This window comes from Conger conger, chromosome 11 (genome assembly GCF_963514075.1).
Source record: "Conger conger chromosome 11, fConCon1.1, whole genome shotgun sequence".
NCBI classification, from domain to species: Eukaryota; Metazoa; Chordata; class Actinopteri; order Anguilliformes; family Congridae; genus Conger; species Conger conger.
The window spans coordinates 9457211-9484002 of NC_083770.1; the positions used below are offsets into that span (position 1 = coordinate 9457211).

The window sequence follows — 26792 nt, forward strand, 5'->3', positions numbered from 1 at the left end:
AAATGACTCAGAATCGAATCTGTCTGTAGCAAATTCAATTAGCCATTTAAGGAGTTGGCTAGATAGGGAAAACAAAAACTCCTTACCTTAACTGGGTCTGGAGTTTGGTCAGATCATCAGTACATAAGGGTTGCAGTTAATTGAAATAGAAATTATGGATTGCCGACAATCATCAGGCTTTGAGTGGCAGTGATGCCATTACGGGCATGTCTGGAGATGCCTGAGACATAGGCAGAATATAAGATGGAGAGGAGCAAATGCTGTCAAACCATATGAATTCTATTAAGGAGCAAAACTGGTGGTGCGATAGCAAGACAAGTCATTTGTGTCCAAGATTATCAATAAACTCAGCTTCAAATGTCATAAGGTCTCTTTCGTTTTACTATTTTGGAGGGTGTGGTTTAGAAAAGGCTTTTATGAATTTTGATGTGTATCATGCCATAGCCAGCACCTCACTATAGCATGTTCTGCACAAGGTCTTGTTTACTAGTCTCTAATGTAAATTTGACATGTAGCTCCAATAATAAACATAGTAATAAATGTAATCTTCATATAATGACTGGGACCCGCAAGGTCAGTGGTTCAATCCCGGGTGTAGCCACAATAACATCCGCACAGCCGTTGGGCCCTTGGGCCCTTGCATTGCTCCAGGGGAGGATTGTCTCCTGCTTAGTCTAATCAACTGTATGTCGCTCTGGATAAGAGTGTCTGCCATTAATGTAATGTAATGTAATGAATAAAAGCGAAATGCACAGCACCAAAGATGACACATCAGGCCCTGTACAGACTGTTGGTCTCAAATATCAAGTAAAGCTGGACATAAGTATAAGGTATTTTTATATTTTTAAGAAGCACCCAACACACACGCTGCAGTGTCTTTGTCATTTAAGTTAGTTCCGCAATTCTGACCGTGAACTGTATGGTTTAACAAGCAAATTTGTGCCTTCCTTCTTGTTCAGCTGTGGGGGTGTTCGCATTAATGGTAACCTCAGTGGGAACCGTGGCTTTGAAGATCAACTTTCACTTTAAGCCTTTTTAACTTAACTGCCTAGAATATTGGAATAGAACAGTCTCATTACTCTTAGACCCACCTATTTGGAACCAGAACATTTGCACACTTTATTACCAAGTTAAAATGTGTTAGTGGTATCCTCATTGCAGAACTCATTTGTGGTGATAATTGGTGTGTATGTTTGCTGTCTATCTGAATCTGTATCATAATCTCAATATTCCCTTCCCTCACTGTCTTTTATCTTCAAGAAGTAGAATTGTGAATAACACTGAATAATGGTATGGTAATAACGCTGTTTTCACACTCCTGCATTATGGATATTCATAAATGTATGTTTTATGGAATATACTGTACATTTGTCCTTATTTTCAATAATGACAAATAAAAATAATTACAAATGTATGTGTCCCATTTATATAGAATTTCATGAAATATACTGTACATTTGAATACAATATAATTTTTTTTTTTAAACGTCCCATTTTTTAAATACATATTCATAACTCAGCAGTGCTCGAGGTTTTCATTTTTTGGCTCATGCTGCTCTATTCATAAAAATCTACAGGACCTACCTGGACCTGGTGACACAAACGACTGATCACACTTGTGGTGACAGCATTGACAGTCCTTATAGTATTCCTGTTATGGCATATATGTTAAAGCTGTCATTTGTTTTTGTAGCTGCTTATGCCCAGTCGACAACCTGGGGGCCAGAGAAAACTTGCATTTTTTCAATTCCAGTAGTCATACGTAACAAAATCCCATGACATCAATGAAAAGGGAAGGGGCCATGTCATAGGCATGTATACTCTGGAACGTCAACATCAAAAATGGCCGTTGTGACTTTAGTGTTCCTTCAGCAGATCTGTGTATATACACACACCAAGGACTTTATTATTTATTAGACTTATTCTTTTAACTTCTGCTGCTGTAGCCTATCCACTTAAGAGTTGTGATGTGTTGTGTGTTCAGAGATGATCTTCCGCATACCACTGTCGTAATGTGTGGTTATTTGCGTTACTGTCACCTTCCTGTCAGCTTTGACCAGTCTGGCCATTCCCTTCTGACGTCTCTGATTAACAAGGCGTATTTTCCCACAGAACTGCTGCTCACTGGATTTTTTAGACTAGTTTGCGTGAAAATCCCAGGAGATCAGCCATTTCTGAGATACTCAAACCAGCCTGTCTGGCACCAACAATCATTCCATGGTCAAAGTCACTTGGATCACATTTTTCCCCATTCTAATGGTTGATGTGAACATTAACTGAAGCTCCTGACCTGTGTCTGGATGATTGTATACATTGCACTGCTGCCACACAATTGGCTGATTAGATAATCACATGAATATTCGGTATAATAAAGTAAAAAAAGTTCCTAATAAAGTTCTCAGTGAGTGTACAAGCGGAACGGCATCAAAGTTGTTTGTGAAACACAGAAGCAAATCAATGTGCTTACAGCATCCATATTTTGTCAGGCACCACCATATATTCGATCCTAGTGAAGGTTACAAATGGTCCCTATGTGGAAAATTGGATCGTAAACTATATAGATCCAACCACAACCATAGCTTTTGTTTATGGATATTCTATAAAAGAATCTGAACTGAAATATTGCACACAACTCACCTCTGCAGGCTATGCTGACATATTTTGCAAACATCCCCAGAGAATTCGAGCGATACTTACAAAATATGTTGCAGTGTATTTTTAACACCTAACGCAAATTAATGGCACACTTCTTGTACTTTGATTGCTTCTATCCAATTTCTGAGATGATCAAGGTTGAATGGCTGGCTTTCATTGATGGGGATGTGTCCATCAGAACTTTTCCAGTGTCGAGGAAAAGGCACATTTTCCTGTTCACTTCTCCTTGACCCTCCCTCTGAAGGGTACGGACCTGAATGCACTCTTAAGAACATTCTAGAATTCTAAACCTCATTCAGTGTAGGCAGGGATAGTGTGGGTTCAATGAAAAAAGCTTGTATCTAAGGCTCGAAGTGAGAACGCTGCTAAAAATACATCGGAAAAAATCAAAGTCGCTGTGTCAAATATATATTGGGATTTCGCCTGAAAGGCGCCTGGGATTTCTTGAGAAAGAGGGGAAAAGAGAGAAAGCGAAAGAGGGAGGTTCGCAGAGGACCGCCTCAGGTAGGAGCTGAACCTTTAGTAGTGGCCTGGGGGGGGGAGGAGCCGAGCAGCCGGTGGGCGGACCAGGAGCTCTGGTTACAGTGAGAACTGAGGCAGCCCTGCCCACTCACACTCACACACTCACTCACTCGCTGACACACTTTAATGGACACCCGGCTGGGCTTTGAGTGTGGGACGGCCCACACTGCGCTCCACTCGATGAGAACGAGCGCAGAAAGAGGAGAAGCACAAGAGCTGTGGGAAATGATGGTGCCTCTCTCTCAGGCTGTGCATAGGACTGCTTGGGAATAGGCTACAGCGGGTAAGTTCACCGCCTTGTGGGGACCGAAATGTTGTGGCGACCGAGGGTTTTTGTTGTGGTCACACAGGTACCCACTTGTGGTGTGTGTGTGTGTGTTTGCGCGTGTGTATTTGCGCGTGTGTGTGTACGTGAACACAAGTGATTGCATGTCAGGTATGAAAAACAGTGTTGTGAAACTGTGTGACAAAAAAATTGTCTCGGAAAAGAGATAAAAAAAAAAATCTGCCAGGGATAATAGTTTCACTTTTCAGAATACTAATTAGAATGGTAAGGAAGTACGTGTGGGAGAGAAATTGCAACTTATTATTTTACAACCGGGGCAGAAGAAAAGGACTTTCATTCTATTCTATATCTGAGAATATCAGCTGAAAAAACTCAGCTGAGATACTAGTCAAAATTAGATTTAAAAGTATCATGTAGATATTGAAAATCTAATATTCGAGTTATGGCAGCACTCTTCAAAGCCCTGTGCTCTGGGTACCAGGTCTAAAAATAATAATAAGGGGTTTTGCAGTAACTGTGCAGAAGCAGGGCACAGATGTGTTCCAGCATTTGAAATCATAAAAGGATGTTCAGTAATGATACTGCAGAAAAGCGCTGGGTATAATTCCTGGGATGAAACACGGATGGCATTACCACTCCCAGAGGATCTCCAGACTGCTGGCAGTGTGCTCTGAACTGGCAGCTTGACGGCAGGCTGTAACTGAAGCATTCTGAAAGCAGGGCTTTCACAGGGGCCCGTTCGGTGATGCCAGGGCACTCCTCCACTGACCTCTCACACACACAGACACACATACACACACACACCGAACACACACACAAGCCCACATACACAAAGAGCTCCTCTCACACACATACAGAGAAGTACACATCCTCATTCATTCACAAACACACACACACATCTTCATTCATTCACAAACACACCCATTTGCTTTATACGAACCAAACTCTCGGACACAGTCAGCTACTGCAATGTGAGAAATGGGAAGACTACTGGTCTGGTGAGGCACAAAAGTGGGAACCTCAGATGGGATGGGATGTTTTTTGTTCTTTGTACAGTTTTGACTGTGGTTATCTTACCACATCGCTGCAGTTGAACAGGAAGAACAAGTCGAAATACCTGAGTGCCCTTACACAATCAATCTAATGCTGCCCTTATTGGCTGTAACTGTGAACTATACTCAAAGTTCCACCAAACAACTCCATTGTACTCTAATGTCATATTCCCTGTACAAACAGCTGTTACTTGCCCGTGTTTTTAGCAAAGGCATACATCGCAGTCTTAACATACACCAGTGAGCACTTTATTGGGCATTTATTAGACTTATTTTTTTTACATTTATTAAGTCTGCTGCTGTAGCCTATCTACTTGACGTTGTGTGTTCAGAGCTGCTCTTCTGCATACCACTATTGTAATGTGTGGTTATTTTCGTTACTGTCACCTTCCTGTCGGCTTCCACCAGTCTGGCTCTTCTCTTCTGCCTCTCTCATTACTCTATGTAACAGTATTTTTGCCTGCAGAACAGCTGATGTTTTTTGTTTTTCGCACCATTCTCTGCCAGAGACTGTTGTGCGTGAAAATCCCAGGAGATCAGCAGTTTCTGAGATACTCAAACCACCCTTTCTGGCACCAACAATCATTTCAAAGTGACCAGTGAGTGTATATTCATTCTCATGTTATTTCAAAAGCAACAGCCAATGAGCAGTCAGCTATCCAGGGTCTCTTACCGGGGCTGGAGATGGTCGCCAGATGCGGCTCGACCTCATAGCAAAGTCCGAGGCCATACCACCCCAGGTCCTCTCCTGCATTAAATATTCACCAGTTTCCTGCTGAGAAGCTTGGCTCATGTTCCCGGCCTCCTTCCTCACAGCGCAACGCTGGCCAGCGGTTTCCACTCCCTGCCTGCAACCTCACCGTTAGTGGGGGGGGAGTTAACACAACCCTCCCTGGGTTTTCAGGGTCATCGAAAAACTAACAGTCCTCGTTGCAAGCTCGAGGAGGTTCAGCCACTTCAGTCAATCATGCCTTATGCAATGGAAAACACTGATGCAATGTTACGAAGACGTGATGCACAGAAGTAAAAAAATAAATAATTTTAAAAACAACAGTGGAAGAACATCAGAAATCACAGGCAGACAGTGATGCAACTCTTGAAAGGCACAATGTAAAGCGTGCGTTCTTTGGTTTTAGTTATGGTTGTCTCTGTGGGATTGTGCAATCGTCATAGTGATTAATTTGCTCTTTGTTTGCTGATTGGGCTAGTTGCGCGGCTAACTTTTGAAAGCTTAAATACATCTCCCTTTATTGTTACTAACTGTATTGCGTACTGTCTCTATGGTTTGTACAGCCTGAGGCACATCGTTTGATAGACATTACTAGATTTAACAGCGAATCAAGGTTCATATTTGTGCCAAAAATAATTGAGCCTGGCTTATTATCCTGCCTTATTGGGGGCAGAATGTTTCACTGGTCCCTGATCCTTTACCAGTTATAAATGAGCAGTTTTTCCAGCCAGGTATTGGTGAGAACAGTCAAATGACATCCTAAAATGAACACCATAAGTGTTTCATCATACTCTTCTCACTAACTGGGTATTGTGATATTGGTGTCAAAACAACGAGGGTAGAAGCTTGGGCCACAACACTGTCAGCTCTCTCTACAAGGCTAAGCATTCTTGTTCCTCAAATGTGGGTCGGATGTCATTTGCGTTTCTCTATTAAGAAACTTTTTTCACAGCTGCTTCACAAACATTACGTGATTGGTTGTATTCAAGGACGCTACATGGTTTTTCAGAAGTGTTTGAGAACTCGAGAAAATTTCACTGACGGAGAAAAGAAAAACCAGGGTCTTCATCTCAAATATTTCTTCTTCAAATGTCTTCAAACTGACTAGGTCCAGAGACTGAAAATGTTATTACATTCCAGTTGTCATCCTCCCGCGAAATATGTCTGAAATATGTCTGGAAGGAGTTGACTTGTTCTTCTGTGTCATATCCACTGTGCCTCTCCAGTCAGAGGTTGTCATATATGTAGAGGGGCTTGTCGAGGCTGTCTTGTGGGTAGGGTAGCTTGAAGCATTCCATATACAGTTGACAGATGTTTCTAGATGTTTCCCATCATCTATTCTCTTCATGCTCTTCAGTTAAAAACAGATCAAGTTCAACAATAACATTCCATAACAAGCATGTTCTGTGACTGAGCCGATGGGCTATTGTGCATATTGCACATTGTGAAATTGGAGTATAATTATAAATAAATCTCTAGAACACCTCAGATGTTGTTTTAGGAACTGGAGCACGTTACAGTACGTACTGTGGAGTCTGTATCTCCAGATCAGATGTGTTCATTGATACAGTAAACCCCCAAGGTTATTCCAATATACACTGATCCATACCTAGCCCCCTTTCCTCTTTCCCCCGCAACCTGCCACAGACACATCGAAGGCTGATCTGATCCCTTCAGATCTGAGCAGCTGAGCTTTGTTCAGGCCGCATATCTCCTCCATGTTAATTTGTCAGTTCCACAGCAAACGGCCCTGGTGATTCCCATGAAGGAGTCGATCTCACCACCACGCTCCCCCGCAGTGCTGCCGAACTCACCCGACGTCTCGAAACTTTGAAAAACCACAGAGCAGATGGGGGGGGGGGAAACAAACATAATTTAGAATGTAGTCGATATGCAGCTTAGCCTACCCTCGGTTGTTACGGCTGTGGAAGGCTTTCAATGAATCTGCTACAGGCGCGGATGCTTCCCTACCTGTAACTACAGCCTTTGTGTATGTGTGTGCAGTCAGGAGGGAATGGTTAACCCCCTGACCTCAAGCAGTAGGGTATCCATTTTGTCATTAAGGCTCCCTGCAGGAGCTTCCATCTCTGTAGCCATGACGCTGGGCTGTGTTTGTACAGCCTAGAACATTCTGAAGCATACCTAAAATACACGGAGAAGAAATTCATGTCTGACTTGTTTTAAGGGTGTGCATGAACTTAAGCATACTGTCATGGAACAGTATGTTAATTTTAGATTTCAGATGCGTGCTTGTCTACGAAACCTCTACATCTGATGCGTCAATGTAAAGAAATGGCCTAATCAAAAGCCATACTTTATACAGCATCCATGCCAGGGAGTCTGGTTTTGCAGCACCGTATGCACTTAGTAATTAAATCAGCAACACCGCAGGACTATTTCTGATCATCTTAAGACAAAGTATGTTACAGATAACATGGTAACAATTGTCTATTACTTTAACTGTGAATGTATAAGCATTTTTTCCAGCACATTCTTCTATGGTTTCGCCACGGTTTTGTGAACTCAGTCTAGCTTAATTCTCAAATTAAGGAGAATTAAGGATGCATCTTGTAAAATTGGCCAGTGTGCAATACAGTTCTTGATAATACAAAATGGGTGAAAGCAAGGTCTTCTTATATGTCTCTGCCAAACCTCTGAGCATGAAGAGTCAATTGAGATGAATCCATATTGAGCATAAGCAGCCTTTTCACGATGCCCAGATTTAGCCAGCCTGTCAGGATAGTTTTGCATTCACTGGTAACATAACTAACCCTTTCATTAAAGCCAGCCTCTGCCAGGTCAATAAAGGGACTAATTGTGAGTCAGTAGAGAGCCTCCACTGACCCACACACACACACTAACACACGCTAACACACACGCTAACACACACACTCTCATGCGCGCACATGCGCGCACAATTGCACACATAAACAAACAAACAAAAACTATATACAGTATCTGTATACTGGATATATTATATACTTAAATATACATACACACACATGCTCTCCCCACCCTTCTCTCTTTCTCCCACTCTCTCTTTCTCCCACTCTCTTTTTTCTCTCTTTCTCTCTCTAATACACATTCATTTTGTTCATGGGGTATTTTTCTGTTGCCAAGTAACAGTAGTCTTTCAATAGGATGAAAACTAATGTCCTGATTACCATCTCAATATTAGTACAATGTTTTTTTATGCTAACAAAGAAAGTCTTTGAAAGAAAAGTTAGTTGCAAGGTTTTCATACAAACCATCAGAAACTTTCTTTACAAATCACAAGTACAGGCAGCTAGTTTCCACCAGGGTCCTAATACACTGTAATAAACGCAATTAATTCTTCCTCACTATTTAAGCTTTGCTCAGGTTATACACCTTTAGAATGAGGCATGGTTTTATCAGCATTTGGGATAATATGTCTAGGCCATAAAGTGTCTTCTTTATGGGGATATAGTAGATGGTTGTACATAAAACCTGATGATGTTTGATCAGTCAGTTAAACTTAATGCTTTTCTTCCACTTACATTTATCTTGTGCTTTTCCTGCCTGTGTCCTATTAAAATAATGAACAAAATTTTTTGCTCTCATTGTAGACATTTTTCAAGACTGAAGAAACAATGCCACAACTCAACAATTCCAAGAAAACAAAATGTAATTTTTACGTTTGGATCTAAATACATTGGCAAATATTAATTGGGCCATATGTTACTGGAGTGTGAACAACTGAACAGACGACAACCTGTATGTTTAAATATGTAGTACTTTAGAGGTTTAATTTATTTTTTATAATCATACTTGAATTTCACATTCTAACTGAAATACATGAAGATATGTTTCAATTTAAAATATTTGATACAAGTTTTCATGTTGATAAATGGAGTAATCTTAATGGGTACACAAATCTGTCATCAAGAAACATGACACAAAGACACAGTAATAGATTTAAGAATGACACAATGAGTCAGCAAAACCCCATTATGAAACATGACACAGAGATGCAGTGATAGGTCTAAGAATGGTGATGTCGCATTAGGCCATGGTTTGCCAAATGTATATACTTACACGTGCCCAACCTTCTGTGAAGAGAATGTGTTTTTATAAAATGGAGGTGTGAACATAAAAAGATAGATAAATAGCACATTTGAAAGCTAGGAGCATTGCCAGTACGGCTAAACCTCAATGAAAGGAGCAGGGGATTTTCATTCATCAGACAACACGGAAACTAGTCTTCTAGAGACTTCCACCAGGACGACCAGGCTATAAATACAGGTACCTGAGTGGCGATGCTGAGCCTGAGGCTGCCCCAGTCACTTGCGACTGATACTGTTTCTTGGGATGGACAGTCATAACGGAAGAATTAAAATCCGTTCAATTCTTCTATTTTCAACGGACCTCACACGGCCTGAGTGAAATGAGTATCGGCTAAACCTCAATCTGCTGAGAGCGAGGGGCCTCTGATGTAACTCTGAGGGTGTACCATGCTGCGGAGGGGGGCTCTGGGCTTAGCGGTCCGCGTGGGGACGCTCCTGGTGGCGGTGTGCTCCTCCCTGTCCCTGCTCTACGTGTTCGCCTGCAGCCCACCTTCTGCCGAGAGGCTGTCCCTCCCACCCGGAGTCCACGTCCCCACGGATAAGGAGGGCTACCAGGCCCTCCTGCAGGAGAGGGAGGAGCACCACCGGCACTACATCAGCAGCCTGGAGAAGCAGATCTCCCAGCTGAAGGAGGCCCTGGAGCAGCGCGGCCAACAGCTGGAGAACCTGAGGAGGTCCCGGGAGCAGGCGGCAGGGACGCCCCCCGTCGAGGCCCCGAACGGGGCGGGCGACCTGCAGGAGTTCCTCCAGAACCAGCTGGCCCGCGCCGAGGTCCACACGGGGGCCAGGGTCCTCAACGAGTACTCGCTGGTGCCCTTCCAGACTTTCACGCTGCAGAAGGTCTACCAGCTGGAGACCGGGCTTACCAGGCACCCGGAAGAAAAGCCCGCCCGCAAGGACCATCGAGACGAGCTGACCGACGTCATCGAGACCGCTCTGCAGGCCCTGAACGCGCCCTGGGAAAGAGACAGCCCTAACCACCGCCGCGACTATTCGCCCAGCGACTTCATCGAAGGTCAGTCAGGCGATCGATGGAACTGATACATTTATAGTTATTGAATTACGATGAATTCTATGAGCAGGTTTTTCTCTTAATAACTTAATTTATTTACTTAATTTGGTAAGTATAATTATGACTAAAACTCCTGAAAAAATGCAGTGAAAACTTTTTTGTAGCACGTCTGGCATGGATTAAAACATTTCATTAAAGCAAGGTTAATTACAGTAAAGTAAACTGTCTCAAATGCTGTACACTCATTGCTGAAATTACTCACCAATGGCAAAAATCGAGATATGCTTCACAGTTCCTTCTAATTCAACCAAAGTACTTAATGGCTGTAGTAACAGTGGGAAGAAGATTCCGGATAATCGCACAACACAATAAAACAAAATGTGAATGTATTATTTGAAGAGGGAATTGAGGTTATTACTTCATTATTTCAACACTGACAACCTTTGGGGGGGGGCAGACTAGAAGGAGATACTGTCACTGAAACCAATGTAGGATATCAAAGATATCAAACAAGAATTTCTGTGTGCATCGTGACATACACACACTGTCTTAATAAAATAAGATGATTTATAGGGTCATGCAAATTATCTTTCAGGACAGTACTTGTTTCTGACTGCTGCTATAGAAGGCAACTCCCATTATTTGAACTCTGCCAAGTTTTGTCCTGAAATAACCACCAAAATGTTCCTTTGCAATTGCCAGAGATTCCAGACTTTATGGGTTTATCTTTATCATGTATTGTACCCTGTAGGCACCTAACCTACCTCTCAGCTAATCTGCCTCTGTGCAGGAATACATGAATCATCTGATATGGACGTAATGTGTACGCTCAGCGCCACTGTTTTCTTACACCGTAAAATTACTGCTGTACTCCAAAGATACATTAAGGTGTGAAATATAATTCCTATTTTGTCTTTATGACTCCTCCGAGAAGCTGCCGCGTACTGACCACATACCAAAATTGAGGACATATATTTTGAGCAGGAGAGCGACAGAGCAAATAAATCTGCATGCATTACTTCCGTGAAGGGTGCCCGGGCTTGATATGGAATCGGAGGTATTGATTTTGAAGCGTCTCAGCTTTTCCTCATTCTCAAGCTACTGTACAGTTTGAAAGGTTAGTCATACATCTTCAGAAGCAAGCGTCCAGAAGCATCGATTTGTTTGTGAGGCAAAAATCAATTGAAAAGTCCTCTGACCTATTAAATAAAGATTCTGATTCCGACATAAGTTGATGAGAACCTAATTAACTTATCAGTTGATAAGACTAAATCTGTCATCATTAGGGATTGTACACTCAGTGAACACTTTTTTAGGTAAATTTCAAGTTTTCTGCTGCTGTAGCCTTTAGCGTTCTGTGTTCAGAGATGCTCTTCTGCATACCTTGGTTGTAATGTGTGGTTATTTGCGTTACTGTCACCTTCCTGTCAGCTTCAACCAGTCTGGCAAAACGAGTTTCTGCCTGAAGAACTGCTGCTCATGTTTTTAGTTTTTTGCACCATTCTCTGTAAACTCTAGAGACTGTTGTGTGAGAAAATCCCAGGAGATCAGCAGTTTCTGTCTGGCACCAACTATCCCTCCACGGTCAAAGTCACTCAGATCACATTTTTTTCCACATTCTGATGGTTCATGTGAACGCGTATCTGCATGATTGCATTGCGCTGTTACACATCATTTTCTTCATCACAACCAATTATAAATCAATCAAATACATTTAACTAATACATCTGGGCATCCACCAATTATTCTAGCTTAATTTTGTAAACAGCTGTATGCCTCAGTTCAGTACTGTAGAAAATGTTTTCATGAAGAATGCAGACTGCAGCTGTATTACTTCTGCAAATATGTCAGATTAAATAAATAAGTGGGCTAATTAAATGACTGAGAGCAGAAGTTGCCTTGAACTCCCTTCACAGACCAGCTCTCCTGGCCTATCTAGCATAAGCACAGCTGTTCGTTATTTAGATAAAGTGTCTCCTTCCAAATGAATGCAATCCTAATAGACTGTCTGAGTTGACCTCAGATTCCTACGAAGGTGGAGACCGCGTATTTCTGTCAGGAGAAACATTGTGCATACATGATAAATCATGTATAGGGAGTTGTGATGTCTAATAGCCATACCTTATAAAAGAAACAAAAATATTATGGCCCTGCAAACATGATATTTACTTTGCAATTCCTACCAACACAGCATGCTTTTATACCTATTTCCACATACCTGTAAAAAAATAAAGTTAAAAAAAAACCATTTCATTTAAATCTCAAACAAATCCTCTTTTTACTCCAACAAAAGATATTTGCTTTAAACCCAGTACATCATAATCAGTGGTACTGATGTACCTTGTAAAATGTGTAATATTTTTACGAAAAAGCATTTATGTATGACTGCTTCATTTAAATGAATTGTATTTATTTATGAAGGCTTGTAGAGGCTTTAGTGACTCACAAATACTGATTCAAATTCAATGTAACCTTTCTGTACAAAGCCCTGAAATCTATGGATTTCACTGCAGGAGGTTGCATGTACAGTATCTCAGGTATTTAAATACTACACTTTCTTTCACTCTGGTTCATAAAGGATGATTTACCTACATAAAGTAGAGAACAAATACTGGATCACATGAGTTGATTACATGTTATCAGTTGTTTAATTCTGTAAACCTTGTTATTCAAAGGATGTGTGAAACAATGACATTTTGCATAGTAGTTCGAGGAAACATAATTTCTGCAAGGAAGGTTACCTCTAGAGTTTGTGGAAGTATTCGTAGTAGGTTGATGTATCATTCAGCATGGAATCGCTGAATATGGAACCCTTACATTCTGGCCGGAGAGAAAAACAGTGGACAAACGTAGATTGTCAATAGATTGTCACTAGATGTGTTTTTCTTAGCCTTTTTGATTTTCAGTGTGCAGAATCGCTATTTTCCGATCAATTTAAGGATGTATATTGGTAAAGAAATACTGATGACCGTCGTCTTGTCTTCAAACATATGCCTCACCCTGACTTGATCGATTCCTTTATTGGTAGGTATTTCACGGACGGAGAGAGACAAGGGGACTCTGTACGAGCTGACTTTCAAGGGCGACCAGAGCCGTGAGTTCAGAAGGCTAGTGTTCTTCCGTCCGTTTGGACCTCCGATGAAGGTGACAAGCGAGCGAGTGCGTACGGACAATATGATCATCAACATCGTCGTGCCCCTGTCTAAACGTGTGGAAAAGTTCAGACACTTCATGGTTAACTTCAGGTAAGATACACGCTTGTGTAGCATCGGTAAAACTGTCATTCTTAAACTGTGATCCTTTGGTTTATAGCCTCCCTCACCATCTTCCTTGCTGGCCGTGGGGATAACTTGCATCCTCTTCTTGGAAAGTTTGCAACCATTCCATATGTTTTACACCTTTTTTTATTATTGCCCTTACAGTGCTAAGTGGTATGTTTCACTGTTTATGTATTTTTTTGTACCCATTACCTGACTTGAGATGGTCAATTACCATCTGTGTCTTTTAACTTGACAATTATTTAGTTTTTTCCATGCTGATGTGACCAAGGGATTTGTTACCTTCATTTCTTATACTCTAGTGAAACAGGAAGTGATGGAATGACATAGTATAGTTTCTTTCAACTGTATTTTTCTATCGTTTTTGATTTTATCAACAATAATTGTGATGGGTGCCAATAGTTATGGCACCTGTGGTTTTCAGTAAAGATTAGACTACTAAATAGAAACCTGTGAAAGATCAGAGTAAATGTTTTGAAATAAAAGTATATAGTTTTCCCATATGTTTGAACATAAAATATAGATTATTATCCAAGTTGTTTATTATATGCAGCCTTTTTTCTCCATTTTTATTTAGGGTGCCAATAATTCTGGAGCCCACTGTGTATGAACTCATCCTGCAATTAGTAGACCTGCAGTATTACATGGGATGCACTATGACTCCTAAGTACTGTAGTATCTCAGCAAGCTTTTACAGTAGACATCCAATATTTATGATTCTGCTAAAGAGGAGAATTGCCTTTTGCATTACAGTCCTGAACTCAATTGCAACAGAACAGTGGGGGCGAATGTCAAGGGAGAAGCTCTGCAATGCCGCAGAATAACCGACAGATGCAATGTCACAATGCAGCAGTCTACCGTGAAGGAATACGAATAGCTATTTCACAGTGGGCGGCTGTCACCGCATCATTTTTAAGACGACACACTATTCAGTCGCAGAACGCCTGCGTTCTCCCAGTCTTCACAATAGACGAATGAAGGCCATATCACTTGTGTCGACATTTTCAGTGCATATCTCGAATGTTTGTGCACGTAAGGTTTTGGTTTGGAAGGGAAATGGGACTAGTGCATTTTTACAAAGGAATGCAGTTCAGTGTGGGGTAATTGCTCCTACTTAGTCAGACAGGTTGCCCATGCCTTGGCATCTGTCAGCTGCTCCCATTTTTCCTTCCAGGCGCAGAAAATCAATATCCACATGCCTCTGCTGACTCCCCAGTGCTGCGTCTCTCTTCCTGGAAGCCATTTGGAAAGGAGAATTTGCTTCTCCCATAATCCTATTGTCTCCACCTCTACTTTGCATTCTATGTGCTGTACCTCAGAGAAAACGTGTAAGCCGTTTCACTTCTTGAACCCACATTTTCTTTGGCCTCCAATACAAAAACATGTGACCCGGGTACAGATGTCTACATGCAAGGTTCATTAGCTTCTCACCATTTTCAGTGGATGAAAATAACACTCATTTTCTTCTCAATTTTCACATCCGAGATAGGGTCTTATTCACGCAAATCTGTGGAGGGAAGATCTTAAGCCGTTTGAAGAAGAAAGAGGCTTTGATAAACGGAATATTTCATTAATCTTGTTGAACCACAGACTGTTTGCACAGTGATGTTAGGCAGCAAAACTGTTTTTTGCAAAATAACATGACTCTAGTCTTTACACTATGCATTCCCTTAGTGTTTGGACTCATTCTGTCAGTGGTTGCAGAGTAGCTTCAGACATACAGTCATCAGTTTCTCAAATTGAATCATCATATTCTGCCTATAGTAGCCCATACAGTCAATTAATCAACTGTAACAGAAAGTGCATATGGGATTTTTTCGAAGATAGAGTTGTTTATTCAGGATCAAAGCATTGCTCTATTGGCCTGTGCTTTTTGGATTTTTAAAAATATACAAAATCCAATTCAGACAATGCCATTAAACATATATATTTTTTTAACAGTGTCATAATTGATTGAGAGCATTGCTTACACTTACCCTGATGTAACTGAAGGGCTTCAAATATTTATATCTGAAAGCTCTTATCTAAACCCAACATTCACGATTGTGGAGTGTACTTGTCCGAAGAGTTAAGGCAGATAAGACAGGAAGGAAATTTCAGAAAGTAATGGGGAAGTTGCATGGTATAACTTGCAACAGACCCTCAGTGCACTGTTGGTGATGTTGAAACATACATAGCCATTATGTGACACTTTGAAACAGGTCCAAAACTTTCCACTCAATTGCTTATAGGTATATCTAATTCTGTCTCTGTGCATTGATCTGTGTAATGCATTCTTTCACTTTATACTGTCTGGGTTGAGCACATTGAAGGGAGTGGAAACCAGTTGTGCTCAGCTTTTTATTAAAACTCTTTTCTACTTCTATTGTAAGTTCTTATATCTAGGGCATGGAGCATCACTTCTTGGTCCTCAAGGTTTGAGAACTGCTGGTTTTCCACCCTCCCTTTACCTGGGAGTCAAGTTTGAATACAGTCTGTCCAATCAGGCCAGTTTTGGATTTGAGGACCAGATTTGATGATTGCTGCTCTAGAGATATCAGCACACTTGTTCCTGGTTATGGATATCCGCTTTGTTGTCCAACGCTCTGGATAAGAGTGTCTGCCAAATACCAGTAATATGTATATTTGTAATGTACTGTAAAGGAAGCCATTATAATTGGTTGATTGGCTGGAAGGAGACAGCACTGAGAAAAAAGGATTTCTGGGAAATTGTCTGGGTACTGTACATGTAGTCCGCTCTTATCGTTTCAGAGAAGTCTGCATTCGGCAGGATGGTAGAGTACACCTCACCGTGGTGTACTTTGGGAAGGACCAGATTACGGAAGTGAAAGGGATACTCAAGAAAACATCAAAGTAAGTGGAACCTTTATTCTCAGGTGCATTTCCCATTCAGGACTTTAAAAGACACAGGACCCAGAGAGGGTGCTCAAAGAGTCAAAGGTTTTGCATGGTTTCGTTCTTTGGACTATAACCTGTGAATCAGATGTTTGTCTCATAATCAGGGAGAGGATCAGAAAGTTACATTGTGAATAAACTGAATTAGTTTGACAGTAAATCAGTTACAAGATTTAAAACTGCTAAACCACCACAACCAATTATGTGATTAATATCAAAACTGACTTGTGTGTTTTGTGAAGGCATCCATTAGTGCAAAATCCGCACATAAACAAGTTGTACTGATGTGGAAAATTAATGTCTGCTAGTGGGTTTATTTAGTTCTTTCTACGGACAAAAGATTACAGTGTAGTCACAGAATTGGTAAATATTTTTTTGCGTTACAATGGATGGTAGTCGCATGGATATAATTACATTTCTTGTAAATATCTTACCCCGTAATTATTCTCTGCATAATTTTGTTTGAATCAGTAACACCGTGAAATAAATCATTTTTATCGGCATAGCCAAATATCCCCCCTAGCCAAAGACATCTGAATAAATCAGAACAGATTCACCTACTGCATTGTAATGCATTTATCTCACACAATCCGTTCGTTTGATGATTAACGTTATACTGACTGGGAAGACCAATTGACCTCTGTCCACATAACAAATGACAGATCTCTGGTCTGCACTGACTGTGCTCAGAATATCAATAGATTGCGGGTTTTTCAGAGGATGCATACGCCATGCCCGCAGGAGGGACAGAGCTGCTCTGTCCTTGTCAGATACAGGCCTGCCCTCTGCTCTGCCTGCCTGGATCTCAGATGTCTAGCCAGGCATGGAGGAAATGGAAAGATGAGCTCTCATAGGAAGTTGTTCTCACTGCCTCTAACATATTGCACACATAGGCACACACACACACACACACACACACACATGCACGTACATACACATAGGCACACACACACAAACACACACTTGCACGTACATACACACAGACACACACACACACACAAATGAATGCACATACATACAGACAAGCACACGTATAGTAACATGCATGCACATAAATGTGTGCACATACATACAAACACATGGACACACGACACGCGCACGCACACAGGAACACACACACACAGAGACACATGCACATACATACACACATGCACACACGCGTACAAACATGCATGCACATACATGCGTGCACATACATACACAAACACATGGACACACAACACACAACACACGCACGCACACAGGAACACACACACGCACACACAGTATTGAGGAAAAACTAAAGGCATCAACGAGAAAGCTATTTTATCCAGTACTTCCTTCTCATCAATATATTTTGTCTGATCTATCTTAACGGGTTGCAGTTATTCATATCAAACAAAATGCTGAATAGGAGATACGCAGCCAATAATTTAAGGTTGTTTGCTAATTCCCAAAGTGAGTTACGGGTTGTACAGGCGTGTTGAGGTCGCAATCGCTTGGGCACACAGAATGAGTGTGCATTACTTAATGGGATATCTTTCATTGCAAATTAATCCTTCAGGGAGAAGGTCTTGGGATCATTGTAGAGAAACCATTTATCTACAGTTTTATTGCAGGACAATTAACTGCATGCGTAGTGTGGCTAATTAATGAATGCTGAGGTGGAAAAGTAGGGTTTGAAAATGAAACTGGCCCTTTTTTTTGTTGATATTCTTATTATGCTTTCAGTCTACCTGGGGGGAAATAGTCTGACAGCTTTGACTAACACATTCCTTAATCAGGCTTAGGATATGGCGAATGCCCCACCCACGCACGCAACATCACTAGAGTATTTTTTTCTCCTGTGCCAGGTTTTGAATGATGGTATTGTATGCTTGTAGATTTTTTGTAATCTATGGAAGATATACCCGTATATATACATGAGTTATACTGAATACTGAACAAACAATAAGACCTGCTTATTAATGGCATGAAAAAATATGTAGTTTTGCTGTATGTGACACACACATACACACAAACATCACGCACCTTACACACACCTCACACTCAGACTTGCACATGCATTGAATACACAAATATCTCAACATTAATTTTTATATTTAGAAGACAAGCCAAAATGCCTGTAACACTGGGCCATTTCTGAACACCCACGGTAAACACGACAAAGCTAAAAACTCCCTAATTGTGCTGTATTTAGGAGGAACACTTTCCAAGTGCAGAAAGCCAAAAATGTTCTGGATTTATAAAGCTGGGTGGATTCAAGTTTAGACAGATAGATAGTTACTTTATTGATCCTGGAGGAACTCTAGGCAGCCAATAGCTTAATATGACACACAATTAAAAAAATTAGCAATACATGCAATAAAAAATAACCTGTATAAAGTAACTGAACTATACATAAACATGAGATACTAAAGACTTTAAACTACAAGATCCTGTACATATGGAAATTGTTGATGCAGTCAATAAATAATTCCAATTTGCAAAAAATATTGTGCAATGACAGTAAGTAGAGTGATTTGAAGTGCATAGTATGCAGGGCTAATATAGCCAGTGAAATCAAAACAAAAAGACTTGTTTTGTCCTATGATATGATAAAATGATATGTGGTCTTTGTAAGGAGCATTTTAAACAAATGTGTTTGTTATCGCAAGAGGCATGGGGATAGTTGACATGAACAACAATGTTTTTGCCTTTTGTAACAGTAAGTGCCAGCACTGCCTGACTTTTGCTGTACCCTGTAAAACATATCCTGTGAAGGAAATGATAGCAACGTTGCCAGTGGAAAAAAAACGATGAATGAACATTGCATGAATCCTCTATAAACTGTATAAATCTTGTTCTTTTATGGGATGTCCATGGGATTATGTGATTTAGTTTTAATTCAGCATTTATACATTTCAGTAAATGTAACTGAAACTCTGAGCCGAGTGTGCTGAATCCTTCCGGAAAATAATTTAAAAGAAGGAAGTGGACGGTGCTACTGTTAAGACCCAGTTTTTTATTTTTTGCACAGAGAGATGAACTTCAGAAACTTCACCCTGGTCCAGCTGAACGAGGAGTTTTCCCGCGGGCGGGGACTGGATGTGGGGGCGCGGACCTGGAAGCGAGGCAATGTCCTCCTCTTCTTCTGTGACGTGGACATCTACTTCTCCGCCGAGTTCCTCAACTCCTGCCGGCTGAATTCGCAACCCGGTGAGGATCACGAGAAGCTCCGCTAAATATGAATCAGATATTGGCTCGGATGAATGAATAGTTTATTCTTAACTTTTGACAAATAAAAGCATTTTAATTAGTTCTTTCTATTCTGTCGTCTCGGAAAAGGGTGATTCATGTTTTGAAGTGTCATAACATAACCGTGTTTATCCTTGAATTTCTCTTGACGACATTTTTAAAAGTCCTTAAGTGATTTTTTCTTCCAAGTGTCAATATGTTACAGGTACAACAAGCACTTCCCTTGTCTGCTAAACTGAAGGATAATTTCCTGTAAGCTCTTGATGTTTCTTTTGAAACTGGTGACATTGGGGGGGTTGATTTCTGAAGTATTGTTTCTGCTCGTAGGTAAAAAAGTGTTCTACCCAGTTCTCTTCAGCCAGTATAATCCAAGTCTGGTTTATGGCAACCATAAAGCCATTCCACCTTTACAACAACAGCTGGTAAGTATTATTTATATTTCGATGTATGTCATGATTTATTAAGCATTTAATGCAATTTATTTATTAGGATAGGGAAACAAATTGGCTGGATTTCATTTTTTTAAATTATAAAACATAAAACGTTACAGTGCATTGTTGTATAATAAATATACATTTGAGCCCATTAGAATCTTGCCACTGGGCCATTTAAACTTGACCCTACATATTTTATTTAAGGACACATTACACATAACTATCATAATATATTTAGTTTATTGAAACTTGAAGTTAAAGAGCAAATGTTGTAAAAGGAAAATAGCTTTCATCTTGCAGTAGGCAGTAAGCATATGCAATAGGTTTCTGTGTTTAATATTAACAGTGTATTTTATTTTAGGAAAATAAATTTTTTGCAAATCAAACTTTTTTAAATGACCGTACATTTCTCCCCACAGGTGATTGATAAGGACACTGGATTTTGGAGAGATTTTGGTTTTGGAATGACTTGTCAGTATCGATCGGATTTTATCAATATTGGTAATTGTGACATCTCTAAAAAAAACTAAGTGACAAATATAGTCTCTATGTGATAGTGGTAGTCCTGCATATTTGAATGCTAATGGTAAATGTAATATCACAAAGAATATTATATATTGCAGTATATTCTTTATTCTCATAATTTAAGAATGAATTTTTTTTTTGAAGATTGTGCACCAACCAGAGCGACATACAGACTAAATAGGACTATATTTAAAAAATAAGGTATTGAGTAATACCTTTATACTTGGGAAAAGATTCTGACATTTGCGCATTGGAAAAGATGTGTAGGTTCATACAGAACATAATATGACTCACTGAATTAATATGATTCACTGGAACAAAGTGCAATCTAACAATGCTTAAGATAGTTATTTTAAGAACCATGTGGTTTTACAGTGACATCTTGACTACTGTCCTATATTTAGCATACCTGTTTCAAGGCCTCATTAGTATGGAATACAGAGTAGACAGCGTATATGTTGGTGGAATAAATTACAGTGATTATTGTTAAAAACCTGCAATTCAGTGTGGGCCTTTCTTATTGTTAGTCACAAAATGTGTCAGAATTCTTGCAGTATTGATACAGAAAATTATAGTTACATAACTTTGTAGTCGCCTGTTGTGGATGAATGATAACACTCACAGGTGTTTATCACTGAAAGAAATGACATTCAACAAACAGGTTTCGGCAGCAAGAAAGCAAAAAGTTTTGTGGAATGTGGAGAATTTATGAGGAGACAGGAATTTGTGGGGGCATCAGACAAACAGAAGAAACAGGTCTCCTGGATTCACAATTCAGTTCTTGGGTATGGATGGAGAACTGCACAGTATGAAAAATAGCAAGGCCAAAATGAAGCCCTCTTTTACAAAACAAAATATTAAAGCCCTTTCGCACACACTGTTCTTATCACCCAGGAAAATATGATCTTCCAATGCAGACATAAGTGATTCAGCGACAATTTGTCATGTTGAAATGTAAATCCATTCTAACTTGGATGAATTATTCATGTTTTGCAGTGTAGATATTCAAAGGCAAAGACTTAATGTATGTGTACATGCATATTTTATGCATATATATGTAAAAAAAAATAATAATAATTTTTACATTTATCAGCATTACTGGGAGAAAGTAGGTTAGTAGTGATATACGTATAAGTCAGGTTTCGTTAGTCATGGTTTACATCTCAGCTGCTCAACTCCAGGTGCTGGGGGCTGCAGTGTCTGCCCCAGCCTGGCACTACACCACCTGATTTCACTAATGACCTGAACCAGGTAAAATAATGAGTGCTGGCGACATTAGTTCAGGCGGTAAGAGCAGTCGGAGGGCGGCTAGTTTGATCCCGCCCTGGGTGTGTCGAAGTGTCCCTGAGCAAGACGCCTAACCCTGACGAGCTGGTTGGTGCCTTTCATGGTGCCAATTGCCGTTGGTGTGTGAGTGTGGGTATGAATGGGTGAATGAGAAGCATCAATTGTACAGTGCTTTGGATAAAGGCCATATAAATGTATGTAGTGTAGTGCACATTTAGAGCAAATAAATGGTAAATGGCTGGCATTTATATCGTGCCTTTATCCAAAGCGCTGTACAATTGATGCTTCTCATTCACCCATTCACACACCAACAGCGATTGGCTGCCATGCAAGGCACCAACCAGCCAATTGGGAGCATTTGGGGGCTAGGTGTCTTGCTCAGGGACACTTCGACACACCCAGGGAGGGATCGAACCGCCGACCCTCCGACTGTCAAATGACTGCTCTTACTTCCTGAGCCAATGTCGCCCCCCAGGACCTGAAGTTGAGTCGCCCTGGTTTACAGCCCCTTGGCCTTGAGCGTAACTATTTTGCCTGAAAAACGTCTCTCATCGTCGGCCATGCCTCTTGTTTCTCAGGCGGGTTCGACATGTCGATCAAAGGCTGGGGCGGGGAGGACGTGCACCTCTACAGGAAGTACCTGCACAGCGGCCTGCTGGTGGTGCGTGCCCCGTCCCGCGGCCTGTTCCACCTGTGGCACCAGAAGAGCTGCTCCGACCAGCTGCCGCTGGAGCAGTACCGCATGTGCATGGAGTCCAAGGCCATGAACGAGGCCTCCCACGGGCAGCTGGGATTACTCTTCTTCCGCCGGGAGATCCAGGCCTACCTGCGCAGGCAGGTGCGCCGGGCCAACAGCACCAGGTCCTGACAGGAGGGGGGCAGGGACCGGGCCAACGGCACCAGGTCCTGACAGGAGAGGGGCAGGGACCGGGCCAACGGCACCAGGTCCTGACAGGAGGGGGGCAGGGACCGGGCCAACGGCACCCGGTCCTGACAGGAGAGGGGCAGGGACCGGGGTAATGGCACCAGGTCCTGACAGGAGAGGGGCAGGGACTGGGGTAAGGGCACCAGATCCTGACAGGAGAGGGGCAGGGACCGGGGTAATGGCACCAGGTCCTGACAGGAGAGGGGCAGGGACTGGGGTAAGGGCACCAGATCCTGACAGGAGAGGGGCAGGGACTGGGGTAAGGGCACCAGGTCCTGACAGGAGAGGGGCAGGGACCGGGGTAAGGGCACCAGGTGCTGACAGGAGAGGGGCAGGGACCGGGCCAACGGCACCAGGTCCTGACAGGAGAGGGGCAGGGACCGGGCCAATGGCACCAGGTACTGACAGGAGCGGGGCAGGGACCGGGGTAATGGCACCAGGTCCTGACAGGAGAGGGGCAGGGACCGGGGTAACGGCACCAGGTCCTGACAGGAGTGGGGCAGGAAAGGCAGGGGGCCGGCTCGGTAGTCGGTACCTGATTGGGGAGACTGCAGGTCATAGTATTTTTGGCAAAACATAATAATATGGTGGACCATATTATTGTACAAGGGATTTAAGAACAAATCTGTTTGTACAAGTAGTTCTTGCATGAGGCCCAGTGTATTACAGTGATCTTCACTCCTGGTCCTGGTGGGGCTACAGGGTCTGCTTCCTGGTCCTGGTGGGGCCACAGGGCCTGCTTCCTGGTCCTGGTGGGGCCACAGGGTCTGCTTCCTGGTCCTGGGGGGCCACAGAGCTGGGCAGAGGAGAAGATACGAGTGCACGGACAGTGGGGTTGAATTAGGCAGAGAACTCTGCCTAGCTCAAGCTAGGTTTGGAAACAGCTGGTAGCTGGTCATTTGACACTGGTCATAGCTGGATTTTTACACCAGGGAAGGAGATGAGACGACAGGAGTGGATGAGCGACAAATGGACGTGAGGGTCGCTGGGTAGCCAGGCCTTGTGTACCTTGAAGAAGGGCGCGGTCTTGTTGAAGCATATTTGCTGAGACTTATTGATCCCCGTCTCTCCTGATGAACACATCCCTCGCACTCCGATGCTGCCGTTCCCAGCAGAGCCAAGACCTCGGTGCATTTAACTGTAACTGTACAGATGTCTTTAAAAATATGTCTATATGTACATAAGAGCTTTATGAATTGGATCCCTCCATTTTGAGGGGCGTGGAAATCAGTCTCATTCAGCCATTCTTAAGTGTCATTTGCACTGGAAATTCCAGTCTAATCTTCCTGGGTGTGATAAAAGCCAGGTAATTGACTGATGATAACTCCCCCAGATAAGTGTGCTAATATGGCCCCATGAAATGAGCAGAAGGAAGCAGTCTGGGAAATGGAACGGCAAATTCAGACATTTATAAACTATATTACAAACTAGCTAGTTACAATCAGCAACCATTTACAGGTTTCCCACAAAAATTGATCCTGAAGTAAGCTGGAATAGCACTTTTCCATTGATACTAATATTTATTAAACGCATAGTGATATCAGTTTAGACTGTGGAACAGATGTATACTGAGAGCACAGCAGAGTGAATGTACATTTAAGTACATCAAAGATATGTATCTAAATATATGGTTTATTGTTCTGTCTTCTTTGACATTGTAAGTATAGTTAATCCTTGTTACACCATTGTAATATCTCATAGAATAATTATAATTATGTTAAAGTGTATTTTCCACAGCACTCTGATTAAAATTTGAATGAGCAATGAGATGATGCGACTGAACAATGATAATTAGGACCTGTATGTTTACAATGATAATTTGGATAATTGTAAACATACAATTCTAATTAGGACCTGTTAATTCCCATTCTGTTCCTATAAAATGTTCATTTAGGATGTAATACGAGAACAGTAAAAGGTAAAAGGTTGATAAAAGGTTTTGTTACAAGAGAAAATAGCGAATGGAAGAGAATGGTAGCTAAAGCTTACCACGAATCTTGACCCTGAACATGAGATGACAGTAGTCATCATTACCATGTCCATGATAGAGGTACAAATCTATCTACAAGAAGACTTTAAGGTATTTAAAAAGAACTGCCTTGTAATTAACTGTCTGACAATCATTTTTCAATTAAACAATATAAGTATAAAGCAGGTGGCACGGATAGTGCAGTGGGTAGCACTGCTGCCTCACAGCAAGGAGGTCCTGGGTTCGAATCCCTGTCGGCCGGGGCCTCTCTGTGCAGAGTTTGCGTGGGTTTCCTCCGGGTACTCCGGTTTCCTCCCACAGTCCAAAGACATGCAGGTTAGGCTGATTGGAGAGTCTAAATTGCCCGTGGGTATGAGTGTGAGTGTGAGTGTGAGTGTGAGTGTGAGTGTGAGTGTGAGTGTGTGAGTGAATGGTGTGTGTGCCCTGCGATGGACTGGCGACCAGTCCAGGGTGTATTCCTGCCTTTCGCCCAATGTATGCTGGGATAGGGTCCAGCCCCCCTGTGAGTGGGTTGGGATAATGAATGAAGTATAAAGCAATTATAGTTGGTATTAATGCTTTAAATGTTTCATTGAAATGAATGACGTCTGATCTGACAATGTATTTGTGTTTGTTATATATTATATGGGGAATTATCATGAGAAATAAAATAAATCCCAGTGTGCACTGTAAGCAAGCAAATGGGATACAGACATTACTTGAATCGGAATGAAGAAGAAGAAGATAGGACACCTAGTGGAAGTTCCCGAATGTATAATGCGACTTTGGCATTCCAAGAAAGTATTCCACATTGCACCAGCAGATGGCGCCGTTGAATGCATAAGCGTTATCGTGTTTCTCGTGTTATGTGATCTTGAACGCTTACGCATTCTACGAGAGAGACGGAGAGACTGCTTTTCCAACCATACGGTATACAAACCCCACCGGGCAGCTGGGGGTTTGATTACTTGCCGCTTTCTGCTTTCCACATGTCTGAATAAAGTTGAAATACATGAAGGTCTGTCTGCTCCTCATTAGAACAGCTGGAGTGATGCTGTTCATTTTGGATTATATTTGGGAAAATTCATTCAACCTAAAGAAATGAAGATAATTATCTATGTTGCTGTACATGTATTGTATGACCAGGCCTTAGGAGTGTACTGCTAGATTGACAGTGTTGAATATTTGAGGTGGCCTGTAGCATAGTGGCTGAGGTAAATGACTGGGACCCGCAAGGTCGGTGGTTTGAATCCCGGTGTAGCCATTATAAGACATTATAAGATCTGCACAGCCATTGGGCCCTTGAGCAAGGCCCTTAACCCTGCATTGCTCCAGGGGAGGATTGTCTCCTGCTTAGTCTAATCAACTGTATGTTGCTCTGGATAAGAGTGTCTGCCAAATGCCATTAATGTAATGTATTTGTCTTTTTTTTTTTGTTATTTAATACATTGATTCAGTACTATCATTCATTATGCATAGAGGATAACACAATGCATTTTTGTCAAATAAATGCCTGGTGTTGTATTTAAAATTATACATACTCAGTGACTTTATTCACATTTTGGTATTCATGTTCCTCATATTTGACATAGCTTTGACAGATCAATGCATTTTGCATTTGTTTGTGTTTTTTAATTTACAGACAAGTTACTTTCCCTTCACATAGAATCAGTTGAATTGATAATTTTGTATGAACTTTGCTTATTTAATGTAAATATCAATACAGGATTAGCTAGGTGATAACAAATGGATAACCAGTGGCGGCTCCTGAGCTCAGAATTTGTGGGGCGCAAAACTTTCCTTTAGACCAATCATTGATCTCAAACTGTTTTCTTTAATTTACCTTGATTAACAAATGTGTCGATGATCGGACTTTTCAATCGGGAATGAACGCGCGGCTTCATCACATCGTGTTGAATGAG

The 26792-nt window shown here is 41.5% G+C and overlaps 1 protein-coding gene across 1 annotated transcript; it reads left to right on the forward strand.

Moving 5' to 3' along the window:
- Positions 1–3281: 3281 nt before the first annotated feature.
- On the forward strand, positions 3282–26404 carry LOC133140137 (chondroitin sulfate N-acetylgalactosaminyltransferase 1-like). Its single transcript, XM_061259747.1, has 8 exons — positions 3282–3459; positions 8832–10344; positions 13370–13586; positions 16371–16472; positions 19513–19691; positions 20058–20152; positions 20584–20665; positions 22555–26404. The coding sequence occupies exons 2-8, from the start codon at positions 9717–9719 to the stop codon at positions 22842–22844; spliced, it is 1593 nt and encodes a 530-aa protein (XP_061115731.1). The 5' UTR covers positions 3282–3459; positions 8832–9716; the 3' UTR covers positions 22845–26404.
- Positions 26405–26792: the final 388 nt, after the last annotated feature.